We start from the raw sequence: 24303 nt of genomic DNA, 5'->3' as shown, positions 1-24303 counted from the left end.
AGCACTGTGGTTTTGATTTGCATTCCTCTAATAATTGACTAGAGGAATTGATATTTGATATAATTGATTCATCTTTTCATATGCTTGTTGGCCATTTGTATATCTTCTTTGGGAAAATGTCTTTCAAGTCCTTTGCCCATTTTTTTAATGGAGTTATTTGTTTTTTGTTGTTGTTATTGAGTTGTAGGAGTTCTTCATATATTCTAGGTATTAACTCCTTATAGATATATGATTTGCAAATACTTCTCCCATTCTGTAGGTTGCTTTTTTTTCTGAGATAGGGTCTCCCTCCAGTTGCCTGGGGTGAAGTGCAATGGCGAGGTCATGGCTCACTGCAGCCTCAGCCTCCAGGGATCAGATGATTCGCTCACCTCAGCCTCCTAAGGTGTGCATCACCATGCCTGGCTAATTTTGTGTGTGTGTGTGTGTGTGTGTGTGTGTGTGTGTAGAGATGGGGTTTCTCCATGATCCCCAGGCTGGTATCGAACTCCTGGACCCAAGCAATCCTTCCACCTCAGCCTCCCAAAGTGTTGGGATTTCAGGTGTGCACCACCACATCTGGCCCCCTTTTCCTCCTTTTTAATCTATTCTTTTCATGCACACAAGTTTTTAGGTTCTAGTCCCACTTGTCTATTTTTGCTTTTGCTGCCTGTGATTTTGGCGTCACTGCCAACACCTCATTGCCAAATCCAATGTCATGAAGCTTTCCCCTGTGTTTTCATCTAGGAGTTTTATAGTGTCAGAGAGCTGCCTCTTCTGGTATAGTCTGGAGGATGGCGAAATAGATGGTCACCTTGAGAACTTCCAACTTCACGAAGGTCTGCTGTCATCAAAATTCAGAGCTAAGAGAGTTGCACCCTTCACACACACAACTTACACTTGACATTGATGAAGGTAGTGACTAGAGACTGGAACACAGATGCAGAAAAACTCACCATCTCTGCAAACACAGCACCAGCCAGAAAAAAACAAGTAGTCAGAGATGGTCTCTGTCTTACTGCTGCCTTCCCAACCTGCTTGGGTGCATCTGGTGCATCTAATGGGGGAGCCATGTTTTCTTCAGAACTCTTGCAGTGAAAGAGTCTAAAAGCATGAAGTTCAGCTGTCAGCCTCTGCAGTGTAGAACGTATCCAGTGAGGAGGTTCAAATGGAAGACAAGTGCCAGGAGGCCACGATAGTAAGTTAGGTGACGTATTAGGAAGTGCCAGGCCCCTGCTTAGCAGAAAGCAGAGCATTATTTCACTGGGACCTGGCGTGAAGGAATGGTGGGTTACTGAAGCAGTGTAGCATTGGATAGAGCAGTGTAGTGGTGATGGGCACAGCCTCTGCAGCCGGACAGGGCGTACATGAAAGCCCAGGCCCATCCTGCATGAGATGCATGACTTGGCTAGGTTACTCCATCTCCCTGGGTCTTCCTTTCCTTCTCTGTAGAAGGATGGCAAGAGGGACTGGCTGCCCCAGAATAGTCTGTAGCCTTTCCCTTCTGAGCTGCTCAGCCCTTCCACACAGCAAGGCTTGAATTTGAGTCTACTTTCCCTACCAAGAGCTCTGGGGGTATGAATGGAGCCTCTCAGTGTATCCCTTTTCCATTTCACAGAAGCAAATGAGATGCAAAATAAGAGCTAAAAGACTCTCCAAGCACGAGGAAGCAAAAGGTCCTCTGAATGAGGCATCATCGGGACACCTAAACTGTAAAACGGATGAAAATTGAAGCTGTTCTGATTGAAGTGGGGGGAGCGAACCCTGCAGCCACTCTCTGTACTTCCTCATCTTCACCCCCATCAACTTCCCAGGATCCCAGGACCTCCTTGGGGCACAATGTGAAAGCTTGACTGGTTTATGGAAAGAATCAATTCCAATGCAGAGGACCTCATTCCGGTCAGAATTCTGCACCGTCAACTCGTCAACTCGTGTGGTGGTGGACAAACTGCCTAACCCTCCCTGGCCCTGAGCTTCTTCATCTGCATGGCGATTCCGTGCCTTGCTCTACACATTGTGTCTTAACTAAGAATCCACAGACATAAAAATGCTTTAAGCAGAAAACACAAGACCGAAGTAAGATGGTGTTGGTTTTGTGTGTACCTTGCCTCATCCTACAGATATTTTGTGGTAGGTTAGTGGTCAAATAATAAGTTGACCTCCAGGCCCTCAAAAATGAGCCTTTTTGTTTTTCAATTCCACTCCGGCATCAAAATCTATAGTCACTGATGTGCATTTCTTACAAGTGAAGCCCCTTTACCCCTTTTATTACCCCTATCTCCCTCTATTTCCAGAACTCCAAGGTCCACCTGCAGCCTGGACCTCCAGAGTCCCCATCAGTCTCTTGTGTTTTCCCCCCAACCTTTCTCCAACCCACTCCTCTCTTCTTGCCCCTATCTCTCTCAACTTCAGGAAGGGCACTCCCCAAAAAGGCAAAGAATACCCCATCATTTGATCACTCTTCCCTGCCAAACTCCATGCAACCTAATTCCATTTAGCCTTCCACCCTGACATCTTTCAGGAATGTGCCAACAGCAACTTTTGTGACTATTTTCCAATGTTACACAGGCACCTAATGGCCCAGGACTGTTGTCCCCACTTGGAGGAGCTGCCAGAGGATCCCAGGACTTCTCTAGAGTTAGCGCTCCATTAAGAGACTTCATCTGAATGACTAGATAATTGCTAACTTGTAGCACAATCGTTAAAATGGTTCAAAGACTGCACAAGGCAGGGAACCTAGAGCTGGGGAATTTGAATCACTTTCTAGTAGAGAAGGCACTGAGAGGAGAGGACAGAGCGTAGGGTTTAGAAACAGACAGAGGGGTCTGGGCTCACCAATTAGCTTCTTCCCTTCCTGCACGTGTGACATTTTCCTTCCTGTATCTCAGTTTACTCATCTGCAAAATAAGGACATAGACAATGGCCCTGTTTGTTAAGATGACATGAGATAGTATATGTCAGGGTCTCCCAACTTCAGCCCTATTGGCATTTGGGGCTGGATAATTCTTTGTGAGGAGGGTGTTCTGTGCATTGCAGGATGTGTAGAGGTATCTCGGTTCTGTACCCAAAGGCACTGCTACCCTGAGTTGTAAAAACTAAAAATGTCTTCAGATATGGCCCAAATTACCCTTGGAAGCAAAATCACACTCAGTAAAGAGCCACTGGTGTAAGAGAACACACTTGATAAACAATCAGACTGTCACTGTTGCTGGATATATGTGACAAGCTTACATTTATAAATTCATTTATTAAAAAGATACAAAGCTGATAACAGATCTGGGAGTAAAAATCAAATCTGGCAGGCAAATACCCTCTCATCTCTCATTCCCTTCCCATCCCCGCCCCAACTCAGAAGCTCCATCAAAGACCAGGTGTGTTGCCTGGTGCAAGTTCTGCCTAAATGATCCAGACTGACCCCAGAACTCCCCTCCAACGGCCTGGATAATTCTTACAGCATGGGCCTCCACCCTTGTGAAGTTGAATGCATTAATACCAGCAAAATATTACTTAATCTCCTAAGCCTCAGCTTTGAATCCTTAAAAAGGGAAGAAAGAGATGGCAGAAATCTCTTAATTAGAACGCCGGATCACTTCGATAAATATTTACCCGGTTCGGGCATGAGGCATGGAAACCCTGCGCCATTAGTCAATAGAGGTCAGCAAAGTGCACCTTGGGAACAGCGGGATGCAATTGAGCTCCACTTTGGAGCGGGTGTGGGGAGAAGGTTTCCAGTCTTACGCTTCTGCTAAAGACAGGTGAACAAACACATTCCATGCCTACTCTGCACACCCTCCCCTGCCCCCCACAAAGTCTCAGGTGGACATGAGGGGCCTCATTGTAAATCATCGCCTGGTAGTCTGGCTTCTAAAGCTTTCTAGAGAGAGGCAGGGGGCTCCTCTGCTAGTTGGGCCACAGAGCAAACCAAACTATTCCCCAGAGAGTGTTCTCTGGAGTGTCCTGGCTGAGCATCTTTGCTCCTATCTGGAACTCTCTTTCTTCCTCCCCACCCAGCCACAGCAAGGGCCACCCTCTATAGGCAGCTTCGCTAACTGTCCTGGCTCCCCCAACCCCCACCCTGCCAAATACGTCTATTTCCCTGCACAGTCTCTATTTAGCTCTGCGGGCCTAGATACCGCCTGGAATACAGCCTGGAACTGGGGCGGTCTGGACTTGCGTATGTTTTCAAAGGCAAGGGCCTTCCTTAGATTTTGGAGGAAAGCTTTCTGTAAACTCTTGCCAGGTAAGAAATTAGGTGCCATCATTCTCATTTTACAGAGGTAGAAATGGGGACCCCAGGAAGTTTGGGGTCTCACCCCAGATCGTGCAGATCTTCAGGCCTCCTGAAGCCCAGGTTGGTGCTGCCACACTGTCCCAATGAGTGGCTCCCTCACTCCTGCCTGTGTAACCTTCAGAGGCATCCTCCTGGGAGCCCGAATTGGGAGTCAGGATGGGGGCATGGTCTTAGAGAAGGAAGCTCTTAGTAGCTCCCTTCTCCAGGGAGCAAAAACAGCCTGTCAGGTGGCAAAACTAAGAAAAGACCTAAGGAAGCAGAAACCACCCAGGTGGGGGTGAGGGGGAAAGGAAGGGTTTTGTTAGAAGTATTTGCTGATCCTGACCCCTCTGCCCACTTCTGTCCATCATTTTGGGCTGAGCTCAAGTTCCACCCTTCCAGGAAGCGCTTCCACAATCACCCTTCTGACAACGGTTCTCCCCTACTTCATACTTCATAGACTTACTTTTTGTGGCTTCTCAGAAATGCTATGAATTCCACTGTGGTGGCAGACAGATCTCTCTCTCTGCCTCCATCCACTCCCGCTGTCCCCAGGGTTTAGTGTGGAATTGCCCCTCCCCATTGCTTCCTTCTCCTCTCTTGCACACCCCAGGGGTCCTTGGGCCGCAGGGGTGCCCAAGGTCATCTGAGGACCATGATAAAGAATCGGATTTCAAGAGAGGGAGAGGAAGGCCCAGTGACCTCAGGAGGGCCTTCCTGAGAGCCCAGAGGAGAGGAGCTGGGTGTTCCCTCCTGGGCTTGGCTGTGCCTATGCAGAATAAGGTTGGGGCTGATGTCTAGCTTGCTCCCCACAGGACGGGGATAGAAGTCCTTCCTAGCCTGTCCAGACACGCAGAAAATGTTGGAGGAGTTGAATCACCCAGATAGTTGTACATTATCATCATGGCCACCACAGCTAACTGTTATCGATCACTTAATGTGCCAGGTTCTGTACTAAGTACACCACATGCATTATCTCCATCGATCCTCAGGACAATCCTCTCAGGTACTGGATTGTTATCACCACTTTCCAGATGAGGAAATGGAGGCTTAGCAAGATTAAATAAGTCCCCGAAGGTCACATAGCTTGAACCAGTCAGAGAATGGGAAGATGAGTTGGGAGACCCTGGGAAGTCCTCTACCTCCACTGGCCTCGGTCTCCTTGCCTGAGATGAGGTGGCTGCAGGATGAGCTTTACAGGGGCTCCCTCTGGGACCCTCTAGGGCCCTCCAGGTTCCTGTGGTACCTCTTGTGGCCCTGGCCTGCATTCTCAGGAAAGCCAAGCTTGTAGACACATCAGGGTGTAGTAGCTAAGAGGGGGGATACTAATACCCAGTTGCCTGGGTTCAGTCCATCAGTCATTAAAGTGACCTTGGGCACATCATTGTACCACTGTGTATCAATTGCCCAGTCTGTAAAATAGGGGTGATACCCATGGTACCCACTTCATTTCTTGTGTGAGTATTAAATGTGTTCATATTTGTCAAGTGCTTAGAATAGCACTGTGCACAGCTTGAGCACTATGTAAGAGTTTGTTAAATAAATAAAAATTTCCCTTCCTTTTGCTCTGTGTGGAGGTGCTTGCTTGTGGAGGAAGGTCTGGGATGCCTGGTGAGTAGAGGGGTGGGGGGTGGGGCAGAATAATCCTAGTCATGAAGACAAACCTCAAGAATTGGAGGAACCTTATAGAATCAACCAAGGGGACGGGGCATGGTGAGGGAGATTTCTGTCCTCCCTGAGAGGTTCCAGCAGGAGGCTTCCAAAAATCAAAGCCAGTGAGGCGCTAGAGGAAGGAATGACAGGGAGAGGTTTGCAACCCCACCCAAGGCTGTGATCGGTTCCTCAAATAGGTGACCACAGCGCCGTGGCTGGCCTGAGCCATACCCTTTAATTCCTAAGAAAGGGGGCAAAACATATATTAGCTCAGCTAAAAGGTGCTTGACGAATATTTTTTAAAAACCAGAGAAGTGGCTCTTCCGACTGGCAGACAGTTTCTCATGAGCCACCTTGCACCCCAAATGAGGGGCTGGGGACTGGGGAGCCTCTGCTCTGGAAATCCAGGCCGGGCTTTCTGTCTCACCGGGTGACTTTTTTTTTTTTTTTTTTTTTTTTTTTTAATGTGCCAGGAATTCCTCTCCCACGTGGGGTGGACTCCGAGGTACTCAATTAAGCAGCCAATGAAAAGTCAGCTCTCCGGTAGCAAATGACCCTGACACTTCTTGTAACATAAACAGTTGAAACGTTTCCAATTAGAACTGGAGACAGAGACGTTTGAACTCTTTCTGTCGACTCCCCTCCTTCTTTAAAATAATTGTCAAGCCTTTGGACGGGGTGTTGTATACATGTTTTTTATTTTCTTTTCTCTTTCTCCAGCATAAAAGCCATGTATTTTTCTCCTTGTTTTTCCTAATTTGTGGGGTGGCATGTCGGGGGGGGCGGGGGAGATAGCGGTGGTAAGCTTAAAGGGATGTTGGCCTGGTTCCTTACCTCCCTGCCCCCTTCCTGCTCAGGGTTCAGGCAGCCTGTGAGAGCGGGGAGTGACGCTGGGTGAGGAGTGAGTGGGAGATACAGGCAGGGGAGCTGGGCCTGTTCTTCTAAAGCCAGACTGTCAGAAAGGGCTGGGAATGAATGAATGAATGAATGTCTTTTCTTCAGCAAAAGGTTGTACATATTCAGCTTGCTCAAGCAAAGGGGTGGCTGAGAGGTTGGCCATTAAAACGGCTGCCCTGGATTCGAATCCTGACCACTCTGCCCAGCTCGGGGCAAATGACAGCTTTCTCAGCCTCTCTTTTGCTCTATAAAATGGGGTCGCCGGCCAAACTGCTTCCTTCGGGAGTGAGGTAAGGAAGAGCGGAGCGCTGCCTGGGTAGCAGTGCCCTGCCTTGTACCTAGTGAGCGCTCAAGCGCCGTTCTTCCTGACTGCGTGGCGTGGTTCCACCGCCCGGCTCTGCGGAGGAGGCGGCGCTCTGCAAAACCGCGTCGGGGACACGCAGCCGCGAACTCCTCCAGCGTGCCAGGCTCCGCGCTGGCGCTGGGGTTCGCAGGTGAACTCGACGTGGGTCTGCCCTGCGGGAGCGCGCTGGCTCGTGTGGTCACTAGGGGCGCGGACGTCGGGGCAGGAGGGACCCCCCCCAGGCCAGAGACAGAGCAGCTGTGCCTTTCTGTACACAGAGTCCTCGTAAGACCCGACCTAGGTGCCCTGGAGTTTCTCGGCCCCCTGCGGGCGGGCGCCGTCGGAGCCAGTCCGGAGGGAGACCGTGGGGGAGGCCCGGCGAGGCGCCGTGTCCCTGGTATCTTGAAGGCATTGTGTTTAATAAATCTGAGCGAGGCGCACAGCCGCTCTCCTGCCCCTCTCCTCTCGGCTCCCAAATCGAGACCTGCTGTAGGACCCCAATTTACGGGGTCTTAAAACCCCCTCTACTTTGAGTAGCAGCTTCAAAGAGCTCCATTTAAAGTTCGCCCCCCTCCCCGCCCCCACGTTCCCTTTTTACAGCCCCCTCCCAGACTTCTGGAGGACTACGACAAAAAACATTAAATGCAAGTTTAAAGGGGGGAGGGGGAAGTCTCCAGGCTTCCTCCAGAACGTGGGCTGTAGAAGTGACCTGTTTCAGGCCCGTGCAGGAGTCGGAATACCGTGGAGTTTGGGTTTTCTGGTTTTCTTTTTCTTTTTTTCCCCCTTTCCTTTTCCTTTTTGTTTCTTTCTCTCTTTTTTTGTTTGTGTGTGTGTTTTTACCTTTTATTATTTAAATTGATACGTTTCATTACTAGGGAGAAAAATAAAATATTCCTTTGATACACAAAATCAAATTGATATTTAGCCTCTGCTTACTTTTTTATGCATGGCTCCTTTATACCACATGGTAGTGACAGATTGTTTGAGCTGGAAGGAAAAGCCATTCAAAGCTAATTAAGCAGCCATTCCAAGCACTATTTGCAAGCGGGAGGCTCAGAAGCCTCGGCATTTGTCAGCGCTCCCCCACCCCGCGTGGTTTTGACTGACAGCTCTGGCCGCGGACTGACAGCACCCGGCAGTTTCGCCAATCAGCAACGAAGAGCTCCTTCGGCGATCCGTGATTGGTGGCGCGTACCTTGCTCGGGGGCGTGGTCAGCGTGCCCCACGTGGGGGGCAGGAGCGAGAAAGGGGCGGGGCGGGTAGGAAGCGGGTGCGCCCACCCGTGACGTAAGGGGGAGGGCAGAGAAAGAGGAGGGGGAAAGGAAGCTCCAAAGAGGAGCCATTTTGTGTCTAATGAATGCTGCGGCCAGATGCTCGCATCTGTCGAGCCGGGCTTCTCCCTCCCCCCGCCTTCGGTGCGCGCCGAAACACGATTTATGTTTTTATTTAGGAGAATAAATAAATGAAGAGGGGAGCGCGGTTCGGGGCTGGCGGCCGGAGCGGGCGCGGGGAGGTTCAGTTCTGAGGCGGGTGCTCACGTGTAACTCCCCGCGCTCCGGCCTCCGAGCGCCCGCTAGCTCTCCGCTCCTCATTAAGATGCAAAAGCGAACCTCCGGCTCCTAATGAGGGGAAAATATAGATCCGGGGACGCGCAGCCGGCTCGCGCGCGCCCGCCGCCGGCCCCGGGGTGCGTGCGGGCTCGCGGATAGGCCGGGGAGGGCCCTGGGGGTCCCGCCTGGGCCGCCCACCGGGCGGTGCGCGCTTCGAGGGCCCCTGCTCGCTGGCCGGTCTGCCCCACCGTAACCCCGAGCGCCGGAGGGCGAGGCCGTCGGTTTGCGGGCAAGCTGGCCGGGGAGTCGAGTGGCCTGTGCGACCGAGCAGGGAGTCCCGGGGGCGCGGGACAGGGGTGGCCGAGGCGCTAGCGGGGGAAGCGTCCGCGTGCCCCGGAGGGTCGAGGCTGGCGACCGAGACACCCACAGGCTTCCGCCAACGCCGTGACAGTGCCGGGAGCAGGCTGAGCAAGCCGGTGGGAACTCGGAGTTCCGGGGCCTCGGCCGAGCAGGGGCCCGACCCCATCCCCAATCCTCCCTCAGCCGGGGGATGCAGTGAGGAGCCCGCGCGCCGAGATTGCGGCGAGGGCGAAGCTGTTCCCCCAGGGAAGGCGCCCCGAGTGGGGCCAGCCGTGGCTGAGCCTGTTGTCCACGGGCTGCAGGGCCTTCCATCTGCGCTGCCCGCCAAGCCAGAGTCCCTCAGACTTCTCCTCGCAGGCAGGCAGCCGCCGCACATCAAAGGAACTGTTTATTTGGCTTTCTGAAAAGAAGGGCAAGTGAACAAAGGAGAGCTGGGGGCTGTGGGGGCGGGGAGGCGGGCCGAAGAAGGGGCGCAGAAGAGGGGACGTCCTCAGTTCCGAGCAAATTTTTAAAGGTCGGAGGCAACTTTAGAAGCCACCATTTTATCGGTCCTAAATCTTTTGAAGTGAAAACATTAAAGTGACAAAGTGATTCTGTTTGTTTTATAGTATCTAATTGGGCTGCTTTGCAGACCTAATGAGATTAGAGGAATCGTTCGCCTTCGCTGCGGAATAAACTGATACATTATTACCAGCCACAGGTTTTGAGGATTGTACAGCTTGTCTTTTTTTCTTTTGTTGTTATTCCTCTATCTTCCCTCTTTCCTCCTCCCGCCAAATAATTATTTGCTAGTAGATCGTGGGAAAAAACAAGGAGTAAAAAACCTCTAGCAGCCCAGGACTGTAATATATATCTATTTATTATATGTCTTTCGGTTAATTCCTGATCTGAGGAGCGCTGTTTTTCACTCCCATGCGAAAGTCACCGGCGGGTAGGGCCTGATTGCTACTTTTCATGCATAGTTTTAGACACAAGAGGGCATTGTGACGTCGCGCCCGGCGGCGCCCAGTCGTAGGCCGAGTCCCGCGGCCCCACGTGGGGGCCCCGCGCTCCCATTGGCCATTGCCGGACGAGGCTGCCACATTATTTTGTTACTTTTCAGTCCCTATTTGGAACTGCTCTCGCGGCAGTTCAGACCTCGTGCTCGTCCCCCTCGCCTGTCTGTGTGTGGTATCCGTAGGTCCGGGGCACTTTTTTTTTTGGCGTGTGTGTGTTGGGTGTGTGTTTTGGGGATTTGCCGGGGCGCGGAGAGGAGAGCCAGGCCGAGGGGAAGGAAGGAAGCCGCAGAGCTCCCCGGTCTCGGGCTGTCTTCCCTCCGGCGCTCTCCTGCCTGTGCGCTCCGAGGCGGCAGCGGCGGTGGCGCCGAGCGCTCCTCACTGGGGGACGCCGAGCTCGAGCTGGGAGCAGCGAGGACCCTTTGCGAAAGCTTCCCGTGCCCGCTGGAGTTAGGATGCCAGGGCGTTTGATTTGCATCTACTGAGCCCGGAGTTCCTCCCCGGCCCTGGGAAGGGCTTGCAGCGGCAGCGGCGGCGGCAGTAGCAGACGGAACAGCAGGCTCTGCTCTCCGAGGGGGGGCGTCGAAGCGCCCGCGCCGGGCTCCCGCCCTCACCCTCCTGCGCTCCTGCGGCCCCAAGCCGCCACCTCGTTGCCCGCCTCCTTTCTCTTCTTGCCGCGAGCCCCAAGCCCGGCCGCCTCTGGAATCGGACCCTCGCGCCCCGGATGCTTGGGGCTGCCCCGGCGCGCCCCCCTCCCGGCGCGACGCGCTGAGTAACCCGAAGGGGGCCCGAGCTCGCCCCAGGAGGGGCCCCCAGGCTCGGGACCCCGCTCCAGACCTGCTGGGGAGCCGACGATGTCCGCGCAGTCCCGGGCACTGACACGTTCGACGCAGCCCGGGGAAGGCTGCCGGCCGCTGCCCACCGAGCCCTAGGCGCACAAAGCCCGCGCCCGCCGCCCGGCCCCGGCGCCCGCCGACGACTTTGCCGCCTGCTCCGCGGCTCTTTGTCTCCACTTGGGGCGGGCGCCCGACTCTGGGATTTCGCTGCGAGAGAGAGCTGGGGGGGCCGGGGGCGAGCTCTAGGTTTCCCAGCCGCCCCCCGCTGGGGCTTGGCTCCCCCCTCCCCCGCACCTCCCCGGCCCGGGCTCTCGGCGCTTCCACGCTCTCGGAATCACGACCCCTCCCTGCCATGTATCCGCAGGGCAGACATCCGGTGAGTAATTGCAACTCGGTTTATTTAAGCATCTATCATGGCAGAGTAAACGAGGCAGTTTATCTGGCACCTCCATTTTGCTTGTTGCTACCTCTATGGTGTGTGTGTGTGTGTGTGTGTGTGCGCTCACACAAAGGGGATGGGGACTGGGGGCGCCGTTGAGAGAGGAGGTTAATTCCGCGCGAGTGGCGAGGGGGGCTGTCTCTGTTCCAGGGGGAGCTGTTCACGCGGTCCCCGGCCCAGCTCCTAAGTCTCCCAACTCACCGGCGTGCCTCCCACCCCCGCTTTACTGGGGAGAGGGAGGCCCTTGGTGAAAGGGATGGGAGCCCCGCTGCCGACGGGGAGAGATGGGGCGCCCCCCTTCCGCCCCGTCGGAGAGCTGAGAAACTTGCTGGGAAGGTTTTGGGCTGAGGGTGGCCTCTCTGGTTGGGCGCCGGCGGGGAGGGGCCTGGGCCGCTCTGAGCGCAGTCTCTTGCCCCCGCCCCCTCCCCTGTCTTGTCTCCTCGGGCTCCAGGCTCCCCATCAACCCGGGCAGCCGGGATTTAAATTTACGGTGGCTGAGTCTTGTGACAGGATCAAAGACGAATTCCAGTTCCTGCAAGCTCAGTATCACAGGTAAGGGCGGTGGGGGCCGCTCAGGGGCTGGCTGGAAGGGGCGGCCCCGGCGCGGCTCCTGCCATCCCCCGCGGGGACGGAGGGGGCTCCCGACCCCGGGGCGGCGGGGCAGTCCGGGCCTCCGCCTTTTGTTTCCCCTTTCCGAGCGCGCCGCCTTAACCCTTTACTGCCTGCAGCCGCCTGGCTTCCAGCGCCGCCAGCGGGGTCCCCGAATGAGGGTCTGGGTCGCGGGCGGATTCACTCCGGGTTCTGGGTGTCGGGAGCCGGCGTCGGGGTCCTGCTCTCCTGCGGCCGGGATAAGTCCTCTGGCTGGAAGTTTCGAATTGTTTCACATCTCCCTCCCCACCTCGGGGACCCAATCTCCCTGCGCCCCCAGGCTGCGGGATAATGGGAACGCCCCCGGGGGGTGTCAGTGAAGTGGAAAAGTGGTTCTCAGAGGCCATTGGGTCGGGGCCTCGGGAGACTGTGCAGGCGCCAGGCCTCAGCCGGCTCCTCCTGCCCTCGCAGCCTCAAAGTGGAGTACGACAAGCTGGCGAACGAGAAGACGGAGATGCAGCGCCATTATGTGATGGTGAGAGGCGGCCTCGGGCCCGGGGGGTGGGGGGCGCCGACCCCCGGCCGGGGACGCGGTGTGGATCTGGGGAGCTGAGCGCCAGGTCCCACGACCGCCCAGCCGCAGGGCGGCCCTGGGAGAGGGCATAATCTGGTCTTGTCCTTCCCTTCCCCAGCTTCCATTGCCGGGGCCACTTGGAGGAGGGTGGGTGTGGGGAGAGGCAGAAAGAGAAACCCCAATTCCAGGCTGGGGACTCCTGCACTGTGTTTGTGTGCTTTTAATTTGTGCTTTGAAGGTTTCTCAGGGGCTTATCTTGGCTAGTAAGATAGTGAACCAGCCCCTGTGAAATTAGGGTTGGTAAAAAAATCTCTTAGTGAGCTCCTGGGAGTGTTCGGAAACTTTCCTGCTTTGCAGCTGGGATCTAGCCAGAGTGGGACAAGCCCTCCTTCCCTAGGGTGTTGTGAGGAGTGGAGAGGCCTTTATAGCCCTCTGCCCCTGCTCCCCTCCTCAGGGATCCCCCAGCTGGGTATCTTGTCCACCCTGGGGCAGTAGGCAGACTGTCTCCCTTTTTTTGCCCAGTGTCTGTTTCAGCAAGTTTTAATCTTCTTTTGTGAGATGGCATGGGAGGCACTTAAACCCGGCTCCTTGCACTGCCTTCCACATAAGAGGCCTTCGACACAGTGCTAAATAACTCTCAGAGGACAAGAGGGTCCCAGTGTACACACGATCCCCTGTTGAACCTGAACTTGTATAAACAGGATATAGGGCACATGCGGTGCTTGCAGGAGGCAGAGCCCAGCCCCCCTTACTACCACAATATATAGTGTTCTGTTGAGAGGAGAGGAACACTCGCCCTTGTCAGCTCTCAAACCGCTCTGTAAGCTGGCTTTGGGGTTTGATTTAAACTTCTTCAGCAAATGTATCATAAAAGTATGACTTGGCCGAAACTTTTCCAAGAAAAAACTGATTTTGAAAAATGAGCAGAGTTCTGTGTGTTAATAGCGTTCTTTTTACTTTTAGTACTATGAGATGTCCTATGGCTTGAACATTGAAATGCACAAGCAGGTAAGTGCTGTTCTCTTTTACAAATTCATTTTTAAAAGACTTACCTATGTGGACTTCTCATGTTCTCTCTTGTTTGAAAATGAGCCTGGTTCTTCTATTCCTCCCCCTTCTCCTTGAAGAGTGAATGGATCTGGGCCTTGAAATGCAAGGTTTGAAGCTTTGCTGATTTTTTTAGACACGTTGAGCTTTTAGCATTCGAGCTTGTGAAATTAGTCCTGGTCTTGGATCTTGGTGGAGGATGAAGGACCAGAGGGAAAGTTGTACCTCCAGGATCTGCTTTACAAACTCCTGAAAGCCCAGATGTGGCTGGCTGCTTTTATCTGTTTTAATGTAAAATTCTCAAGAGGAAATGCAGGAGGGTTTTTTTTTCTTTTTCTTTTTGCAAAAATGTGATGTTCTGCCTTGATAAGATTAAACTTCAAGAGCCTTAAAAGCCTGGCTGAGCTGTCGAAATTTAAGGAACGGAGCCACTAACTGCTTAAAAATATTAAGCCGGAATGAAACACAATTCTAATGCCTTGGATTGACAAGGTGGCTTTCTCATCTCTGTCTTGATTTGAAGGCAGCCGAATTCCCATTTTACCGAGAAGGAAGCCGAAGCTCCTGGGTGAAGTTAACTTGCCTAGGGGTAGCCTAGCCAGGACTTTTGGAGAGGGCTGGGGGTTGAGCTCAGCTTTGAAATCCTGAAGTCAAACCAGTTTAGCTAGTGTGGTGTCATTTGATGGATATGTAAACTACCTGCTATTGTCACTCTTCTAATAACAGTATACCTCAAACCGAGCAAATACAAACACCTTTATCTCAGTGCATATCAGTAACTAGTCCCGGTGCTAGGCTGGGCTGTGGGAGAGGCCTGTTTGTGTATTTGTGTTCTGAGGAAAGGCTGCCTATAATTTGGCTTGGCCAACGATTAGGGTTGACTTGGCACGTATAATGGAGCTGGCAGGCCGGTTGTTCTTTTTAACAATTGGTGTTCATGAAATCTCAGAAGGCTGTTGACTCATTCTAGCCTTTGGTGACCATGACTTGAATGGATTTTTCTGCTCTAAATTAACAGTCGTTTACAAGGGTTCAAGTTTGCTCTTTAAGGAGGCAGGACCCAGGGCAGGTGAGAAGGGCAGGTGACCCTGGAAAGTAGGCAGATTCCTACCCACCTAAGTGGCTTCCTGTAGAGCCTCTGGGGTCCGTAGTTTCCTTTCCCCTCCTGGAGGGAGCCCCAGTGCTGGGTGAAGGGAAGCCAGAAAGGGGCCTGGGTTTATCCAGCAATGTGGGAAGCCAGCTTGTGGCTTCCTGAGGGATTAGTTAGTCCCTTAGGAAGACACATGAAGGCTACCATGTTTTTACTTCTTGACACACAGGAATAATAAACAGACAGGGCTTTATATGTAAAGATAGTTCTCCTTGGGAAAATAGAATAGAGACAGGTTCTGCGACTGGACCTGGGCAGCTCTGACTCGTCCCGTAATAATGCTTGAAATGAAAATGGGGTCCCAGGTGTTTCAAGGACCTTGGGGTGTATGCAGGGTGCCACTTCCTCCTTTTCTCTACCCCCTCTTAAATTTTTTTTTTTTCTCAATGCTTAGCATCTTGGGTGTGTTTAAAGAGAGTAATTGGATCCAGGTTTAAAATTTATAGCAGCAGTTATTATAAGAGCTTGGTAATTAAGGTGTAATGTCTCGTTGCATGTTGAGGTCTGCATGGGTGGTGTTCCGCATGTCTGTGAGTGAATGGTGCTTTGGCACTAAGAATCCACCTCGGCTGGCAGCAGATCTGTTCTCCGAGTACTGGGGATGCTGTGAACGCAGGAAGAGTTAAATGTCTTAATGCTTTTGGTGGTGGGGTTTATATCAAGAGCAGCTGTGTGCATCTGGGATTTCTGGCCATTCCCCAGACAAGGTTCTTAGGGGGAGAACGCCTGGGGTTTGGCTACATTGTCTCATTTAATCCTCTCAGCTGCCAGTCATGGATACAGGGATTCTTTGCCCCATTTTTACAGGTGAGGAAACTGAGGCTTCAGGGAGGTCAGGAGGGAGGAGCTGGGACTCAAATCCAGGCCTCTGGCTTCCTCAGGGGGCACTTTACCTTGCTTGCCCCTCACCCTTGCCCTCCAGTCTCAGTTCCCAGCATGAACATGTGTGCTTCTGAATGCAGTGGTTTTGCAGGTCTCTGAGTTGGGTGAAATCACCCTGTGGCTGTGGAGGAACAAAGAGGCAAAGAGGTGAAGAAATCCTGTGCCTTGAAATGCAACCCTGACCTAATGGGGCTGGCCACTCCCTAGGTTTGCAAGGGTTCTGTAGAAGAAAGCCCTGCCACTAATTGTAGTGTGGGTCTTGGGTGCATTTGGCGAATGGCGGTTAGGCCTGAGCAAACAAGTTTATCAGCTGACCTGTTTAGCGGTTGACTGGTGTTTTATCTGCACACACAATCAAGTGACTGGAGTGCTTGAATTATTCATGCAGTGTCCTGCCCTCTAGACTTGACTGTTCGTGTGATTACATCTGCCTGGAACAAACAGGCTGGATTCTTCATCTTTAAGCGAGGGGTGGGGGTGGGGACTGTCTGTACTTTTATATAATAGATGGTCTACAGAGCTAGCACCTTGGGAAGTGTGGCAGTACTCAGCCTGCGCGTGCACACGCACTCCACCATCACCACCACGTATTTTTTTTTTTTTTTTAAAACTCGCCTTTGCTGGCTCTATGGGAAATGCCAATTAGCTGGGAACCTCAAGTCCTGCCAGATGGGCCCGGGTATTGACAGAGGGCAGCTGATGAGGTGCGGCCAGCCCATTTTTATTTTACTGAGAGGTTAAACTCATGTGGCTGGCTCCTTTTCTAGCTGTTTCTCTGCCTCCCTCTCGCTTTTTCCAAGCTGTCAAAATCCCCGAGAAGTAATCAATGGTTTCTCCTCCTACTCTTTTGCCTCCCTCCCTAATTACGGTAAAGCAAAGATTACAGAATCACAGGCCTGGCCCGGGACTTCAAGAGGTCACCCACCTCTTCCAAACCCCCTGCTTCCAGGCAGAATGTGGAGCATCTTCAGTGAGGCTGGGGAGGCAGCGGCGACTGACCGGCTCATCAGTTGCCATCTTGTTTGTGCAGAGGCTTTCCAGTGTCAGCCACAAATAACAAAGCCAGCTTAGAACCAGGGGCCGCAGAGCCACTGCCATGCATTAGATTTGAGACACTGACGCTCCGCAAAGCTGGGTCAGGCAGCCTTTTTACCCACTGTTGGTGAGCACTGATGTTTTTGAAAGTGGACTTGAGCCATTTTGATTTCAGGGCAGTACCGTGCCAACACAATCAGTCACCTTTTTCTGTAAACTGAACAACCTTTCCTGTAAGTTTCTCTTTGAATCCTGGAACTGGAAGAACCCTTTGGCTTCTCATGCAAACCTTTCAAGTTACAGATGAGGAAACGGAGGCCCCGAGAAGGGAAGCTGATATCTCCAGTCATACAGTCCCACGTTAGTGGAGAAGCTGCTACTGCCGCTTCCCTTCCAACCCAGGACTTTTTTCTGCAAGACTCAAGAAATGAAGAGTGCTCTTTTTTTAATGTACTCTGTGTTTTTAATTACTGTTGCTTCTCTCTGCATTATGATCCGAACAGGCTGAGGCTACAAACCTGGCCCCACCAAAGTCCAAAGTGCCCCATTTGGGTTGTATAATCATATTGCTGAACCCTTATTGTCCACAGTCCTGTTCTGAATTGCCAGCTATTTGCACAACTAATGATTTGATGTGTGTAATAATGATCCATAATGCATAACTAGCAATCCCAGAGGGAAGATTCACACACAGGGAAAGGTGGTACAACCTGTGAACTTTTTACACCCCAGCCATGGGGGGCCATAAACACAGGGCTGAGGTGGGAAATGGAAAATCCCATTTGTCACTCCTCTCCCCTCCCTTCTCTGGATCATCTAGTCTAAGTGATAAGAGGCTTGGCTGGAAGATCCTGAGACACAGTTCTGGGACCACAGTGAAGGTGCAAGGTAGTACCGGTGACCAAAGGGAGTCCACTAGGCGGTGAGGTTACAAAAGACTTTGCCAAGAAGCTGAACCTATCTTGGTAGGAGAATGTGGGCCCACTTGCAAAGCAGAAGGGGTCACAGGTCCTTCCACTAGGACAGTGCCTATTTGTGTGGTATCTGAGTTGAGCCGTAGAATTCTTTTTTTGTTTTTGCCAGAGTGCTGGCATCCAAGAACCCCCCTATACCCTGGTATCCATCTGACTTTTCCTGTCATATTGATCTTCCCTGGAAAAGACTGTAATCACATGAGTCCTCTCACTGAGTGGGTGCCTGCCTTGCTCAGCTTTGGGGTCTGCTGGGCTCCATGCTCCCAGCATACTGTCTAGCCAAAGGGAGGCTGCCCCACCCCTCAAGACTGCCTTTGGATGACCCGTTTTCTCTAGTTGTCAGTGGGAGTGGTACAGAGTGGGGGTTTCAGTGCTTTTGGGGTCTTTTCCTTCTTGTACATTTGTGATTGAAATGACCCTGGGAGATGAGCAAATGGCCCCTTGTCTTGTCTTTACAGATAGATCAAAGGGTGGGAATCTGGTTCCTAATTCAGGACTCATTCTGTGAACTCTCCTGGACCAGGAGCCCGTGGCAGACAGAGTTCTTTCTCTCCTTAAACTCCTTCCCACAGCAGAGGAAGGGTCTAGCCTTTGTTTCCATTTCATTGAAGGAGTGAGGCAGTCAAGTAATAAATCTCCTTTTGCTTTCTCCGTAGGAGAATGTGGTTCTATCAAAATACGGCGACACCAGGGCAAAAAGGTGACAAAGACCTAATCTCAGCAGTGTTTTCCCCTGTGATCTGGCACTCATTCCTCATCTCATTTTTGTGGGAAGGAAGGAAGCCCCTCTGCTGATGTCTGTGTAGCACTTACCACGTAATAGGTGCTCAGTAAACATCTTGGTTTTTCTTGAAAATTGACTCAGGTTGTCTGAGTGTAGAGTTCCGATTCCCTGAACCCTGTGAGTAGGAAGTGGGAGTTTTAGCTGTGGGCTGGCCGCCTGCTCTGCAGGCTTCCTCCTGTGGCCCAGCATCCAGTTTCTTCATCAGTGAGATGAGGGGGTTGGATCCATTCCCAAAGCAGTTATTAGGGGCCTGGGATGTGCTTGGTGTGGGCAGGAGTTGGTTACACAGCCGAATAAGACACCATTCCCTCTGCTGGGGAGTCGGGTGTCGAAGTAATTGCAATGCGGTGAGGTAAGTGCTAATGTGGCCCCAGTGTCACAGGAGGAGCACCCAGCACAGAGCAGCTGCTTCTTCCTGGGAGAAGAGAGTCTGGTCAGAGCAGACCTCACTGAAGGGCTTTACTCCAGGCGAGTGTTAAAGGGAGGGCAGGGTTTATGAGGCAGAAGTCTGGCAGAGGCCCCTCCAGAGTGGCCACAGCTCACGGCAAGGCAGTGAGATATGTTCTGGAAGCCGCACGTCTTCGGAATGATATGGGGCAGGGACTGCACTTGGGGAGTGAGGCGAGGTGGTGATATTTTGCCGCAGAGCGATTTCCAAGGCCCCTCTGCCCTTGTACTCACGGCTCCCAGCTGGGTGGCTCCCTCCATCCCTGCGTGGCTGGCTCTCCAGGGCTGGCCTGAGTCCATCTGCCGTGGGGTGGGGCCAGGGGCCCGCTCTGGGCTGTCTGTGGCCTGCCCTGCGTGCTTCCCTACCATAATACGCTGCTTTGAACATCATTCCCCAAAGTGGCATTGTCTCCTTTCTCATATTGGTAATTCTGTAATGACTGGTTATGACCCGCCCCCTCCCCCATATTTAATTCTCATCAGCCCAGCTCTCCACTTTGCTATTAATGATAGCAGCCAGCAGAATAGCTTTCAACATGCCATTGACAGTCTGGTTTAAGAGAGCACTTGAAGTAGTGCTAGACAGCTGAAAGCACCCATAATTGTGTACCAGAGTGAGAACTGCGTGCTCAAGGGCCTTGTTTTTATATGCTTAAAGGGACAATATCTTGTTTTCAACAAATGCTCTCTGAGACTCACAGCCAAGATGCGTTCTTCCTTTTTCTTTTTCCTTTCTTCTTGCGGCTTTCTCTTCTCTTTCAAAATGCATATTAAAAAAAAATTCTTTATAAAAATCAATGTTCCCTTCAAGTTGGGGTTAAGGGGAAACTTAAGGAAGGGAGAAATGTGCTGCCGCCAGGTAGGCGGGGAGTGTTTGGTGGATTTGTTGTTTTGAAGCATCTTCCTTTGCAGGCAGCAAGCTGTGGGCCAGCCTTTCTCTACTGAGAATCCTTAGGCCCTTGCGTTTCTCAAGGAAGTGATGGGGGAAGTCTTAATTCACACCACCATTGATTTTGAATTCTTTTGTTTGCTAAGGGTGTTGCACAATCAGTGGGCTGCGGGAGCTGTCACAGTGAATGTTCAGGCTGAGGCCACCTTCTGGGGGAAGGCTGGAGGGGAGGGGTCGCTTTGTTGGAGAGTCAGGTTGGAACGCCAAGGAATCAGGTTCTAGGAGGCTGCAGGGTTGACGGCCCAAGAGGCCCATCTGGAAATCAACAGGGACTTAGCTTCTTAAGTAGAGGTTCGGACCAGTCTTGGAGGGTTAACCAGGGGGCCTGTCTAGTCTAGTCAACCCTGAAGATTTTACCCGAGAACAAATAACTTTCTCCCCTTCATACCAGCTGGCTTCATTATTGCTTTGAAGATGCAGCCCTTTGGGGGAGAGGTTTCCTTTGCCTGTCTGTCTCCAAAGCGTCCCATTGCCAGTGTATCCTATGAAGGGTGAACAGAGAAGCAAGTTCCCATCTGTGGGGCCAGAGAGGCCAGGGAAACCCTCTTGGGGCCTGGAGTCTCTGTCGTCCTGTTCTGTCCCAGGCTGGCTGCTCTTGGCAAAGGGTAGGAGCAAGGATGGGCTTGGCTGGTGTGTCTTAGATGGCCCCTTCCATCACCCACCGTGTGAATGACAGGATCCAGTGTTCTGGGCAGCTGCTGCCACCACCAGATACTCCCAGGGGAAGTACTTTCTTGAGTACAAACCGTTTGAAAGATTTGATCTTCCAGATGTTATAGATGATAAACAATATAGCCCCTTTGAATTTCTGTGGCGCTTGACTGCAAAGCATTTTCACCTTAGTAGCTAAAGCAGTGGGATCCAGGACAGACACCAGGGGCATACCCTGAAAGCTTAGGGGAGAAAGATGGCTCGTGTACTAGAGGGCTGTCTTCTCAAATTGGGGTGGGGAGGTGAGGCTTGCGCTGTGAAAGGGCTGAGTTCCCTGAAGGATTGGACCATTTCGTATTTGCATTCACTAAGGTCCCCAAACCCTGAGCGGTGCTTGGCCCATACTGGACGTACAGTGTGCATTCTGTGGGGACTCGGGGAGGGAAGGTAATATTCCATCCAACTCAGGTTACTGTCTGACCCTGAACAGTGGTATGGACTCTCTGGGAAGAATAGAGGCTTTCTTAGTTTTCTCACAGAGGCCTGTAGGCTGCAAACGTGACTGTAGAAAGAGTTGTAAAGGTGTCATGAACCTTTATTTAAAAGTGTCTTTAATGTATCTTAGGCATCTTTTTCTTTTCATCTCACACTATGGACAGTTTTAAGTGCAGAAGGGGAAGAAGGCAGCGTGGGGGTGGGAAGAGCAGACCTGGGGAAGAGACAGTTGCTGAGTAGGTAAATGGGTGAACTCAGCTTGCCATGCCTTGGCTGTTTGGGCCTGGACTTCCAAGTGTCGGGGGCCTTATCTCATTCACCTTTTAAATCTTTGACTATTGTTCACAGCTCTTCTGCTTTTTTTGGTTTGTGAATTTTGAATGAAAACTGTAGCAGGCTGATAGAAATTTCTTTGTCGTTTGCACTGGAAGGCTGAAAAGGGAGACTCAAATGCAGAAGAGCTCTTCCCGCTAGTGTTTTAGCACTGAATACCAAATGCAGTTTGGGTACAGGGCAGGGCTCTCCTGGTCTGGGAGAGGCCTTCCTGGTCAGCCATGAAGACTGGAGCTTTAGACTCCTACACCACCCAGTCAGCTACACCACCAAAAGGTTGGCAGAGGCGGCCTTCCACCCACTCTCCAGATCGTTCCCTTGGGCTAGCCCCTGACAGGTCTTTCCTGACTTTGGATCTGAAACTGACTACTCTGACAATACTGGCAGGGGCATGCTTTGGAACCGGTGATGCTTTGTGAGCCAGTGATTTCTGCTGGGGAGAATGAAGAGAGGAAGCCAGTTCGGTGGGGACTAGTGAACAAGGGATGGGAGTCCATTCTAGCTCCCAGGTAGGGGTGGGGCACAAGAACTTCTATCAACCTTCCTGGCCTCTGTCCAGGAAGAAGTAGGAGACAGAGAGGGCTCAGAAGCAGCAGGTGATGCCAGACGGTCTGGAGGGAGGGTCTAACTGGTGGGGTGAGATGGAGGAAGGAGGAGCACGGGGAGATAGAGGAAGTGAGGCTGTTGGCCCTGATTGATGGCTCATTAGGTCTTTAGCTCATCCTTAAACCCTTACCTGCTTTTCCTAGAAGGAGGCCCCCTCCTTTGATCTCCCTCTCCAGTGAAGAAAGCTGAAGTCCAGTCCTCACTTTGCTTTGCCTAACAGCAGAAGTCCTGGGGAAGCACTGGAAAAATTGAGACTGATGATGCAATCCCTGCCTCCAACCTCTCAGTCCTTGGGATCTCCTACTTCATCCTAGAAATGTGGGGAATCTCTTACTTCATCCCAGAGACATGGGGGATTTCCATGAAGCCAGACTTGAAATGGGGGGAAAGCAGCCCTGGCCTGGGGTTGGCCTCCATGTCACCCCATACTTGTGTGTGGCCCCCACAGGACCAGCCTGCAGGAACTCGAGAAGTGTCTAGATCCTCCTTCCTCTTAGCCTTTTGGGTTTTCTCACTATTCGCTTACCTGTTTTTTTACCTTACTTCTCAAGAGACCCCTACCCAGCTCTTCCTCACTATCCATCTGCCCAGACCCCCTTCTTAAACTCTCAAGAGGTTGAATGTCCATTGGGCATTTTCCAGGCCTACTGGGTGATGGACGGGGCGGGTTCCCAATAAGCCAGTTTTTATTGGGCAGTGGATTCTGTTCCTCCCTCAGAAGATAATAGATTCTTGCCGGGGGATCCTGGAGAATTAGTTGTTGAGTACCAGGAGTTGGGAGATTTGTCTTCGTGACTAAGAGGCTGGCTTTGTAGTCAGACACCTGTGAGTCTGAGTCCTAGGTCAGTTCCTGTTGGTGTGTGACTCCGAGCAGACTGTTTGACCTCTGTCATCTTCAGTGTGCAGTAGAGATCATAATAACACGTGCCTGTTGGGGCAGTGCTGTGCAGTGGAACGCTCTGCAGTGATAGAAATGCTGTATGGCTGTACTCTTCAGTAAGGCAGTCACCAGCCGCATGTGGCTCTTAAGCACTTGAAGTATGGCTACTGTGACTGAGGAACCGAGCTTGAAATTGAATTTTAATTAAATTTGGCTAGCCACACGCGGCTGGTGGCTTCATAAATTGTATAGTTACAGTTATGGGGAGTGCCATGAAGGATGTGTATAGCCTGCTTAGCACAATATCTTGCACATGGAAAGGCAAGGTAGTGTCACAAGGGGACAGAGTCCTCAGATTGTCAAGACCTGAGACATGGAGAACAAGATCCTTGGTGTTGGATATGTTTTAAGATTTCCTAGAGCCCTTTGCCACATGTGACTTGCTGTCTCTACCGTCCTGCAGCGTAGGTACCGTGCGTGCCACTCATCAGATAGCAGCCCTGACGTTAAAAGGTTAAGTATGGCCGGGTGTGGTGGCTCACGCCTGTAATCCCAGCACTTTGGGAGGCCAAGGCGAGTGAATCACATGAGGTCGGGAGTTCGAGACCAGCCTGACCAATATGGAGAAACCCCGTCTCTACTAAAAATACAAAATTAGCTAGGCCAGGTGGCTCATGCCTGTAATCCCAGCTACTCAGGAGGCTGAAGCAGGAAAATCACTTGAACCCGGGAGGAGTAGAGGTGGTGGTGAGCTGAGATCACACCATTGTACTCCAGCCTGGGCAACGAAAGGGAAAATCAGTCTCAGAGAAAAAAGAGAGAGGTTAAGGCAGTCGCTTATTCTTGCATAGCAGACCAGCGGCCGGTTCAGAGCTGGAAACCAGGCCTGCTTCCCTCGTGGACCTCAGCGATCTTTATCCATAGGCCATACCAAGATGAAGTCTTTTGTGGTCTTCACACATATCCACTCCCAGACCACCGTACTACAGGCATCGATTCCAGTGCTGGGAAGAAACCAGGTGAAACCTTTAAGCATTCAGTAAAACATGAGCGTCAGCCACATGTGGATCAGGGATTCTCAGCTTGGGCGCTGTTGACATTTGGGGCTGGATAATTTTTTGTGATGAGGTTGTCCTCTGTGTTTAGGACGTTTGACAGCATGTCTAATCTCTACCCACTAGTTGTCGGTATCACTGCCCCATTGTGACGTCCAAAAATGTCTCTAGACGTTGCCAGAATCCCTTGAGGAAACAATTATATTGGTTGAGAGGGAAGGAGTCAGTCTGGCTCTAACCTGGGAGATTTGCTTACCACTTGGTCTTGCTGTGTGACGTGGGACAGCTTTTTACCCTCTCTGGGCCTCATTTGCCTCATCTGTAAAATGAGAGTTCCAATGGTGTGGCTTGGGAGGAGGTCAGTTTGAGAAGAAGCAGCTCATATAAAATAAGTTTCTAAATGACTGATGTTGATTTTCATAGCCTAAGAAATGCCATCACTCCTGCCTTCTTTATTTGGAGAAAGACGACCCTGTAACCCTTTTGATTTTAATTTACGGAAGAGCTATGCTCTTTGCTTGGGAAGAAGAT

The 24303-nt window shown here is 51.8% G+C and overlaps 1 protein-coding gene across 15 annotated transcripts in view; it reads left to right on the top strand.

The window, feature by feature from the left end:
* Window positions 1-10152: 10152 nt before the first annotated feature.
* The window catches only part of TLE3 (TLE family member 3, transcriptional corepressor), a 50032-nt gene continuing 35881 nt past the window's right edge, over window positions 10153-24303 (top strand). For 14 of the 15 annotated variants that reach the window (XM_035259070.2, XM_035259066.2, XM_035259068.2 and 11 more), the window contains exons 1-4: window positions 10153-11259; window positions 11774-11874; window positions 12382-12445; window positions 13448-13492. In XM_035259070.2, the coding sequence (XP_035114961.2) occupies window positions 11236-11259; window positions 11774-11874; window positions 12382-12445; window positions 13448-13492 (234 nt within the window). In that variant the 5' untranslated portion in view covers window positions 10153-11235. Of the gene's footprint in view, window positions 11260-11773; window positions 11875-12381; window positions 12446-13446; window positions 13493-18228; window positions 18273-24303 lie in introns of those variants that run through there. The other variant, XM_035259071.3, reaches the window with a different exon arrangement.

Source organism: Callithrix jacchus, chromosome 8 (genome assembly GCF_049354715.1).
Source record: "Callithrix jacchus isolate 240 chromosome 8, calJac240_pri, whole genome shotgun sequence".
Lineage (NCBI taxonomy): Eukaryota > Metazoa > Chordata > Mammalia > Primates > Cebidae > Callithrix > Callithrix jacchus.
Note: the sequence above shows the minus strand (reverse complement) of the source record. Positions and strands in the feature narration are given on the sequence as shown.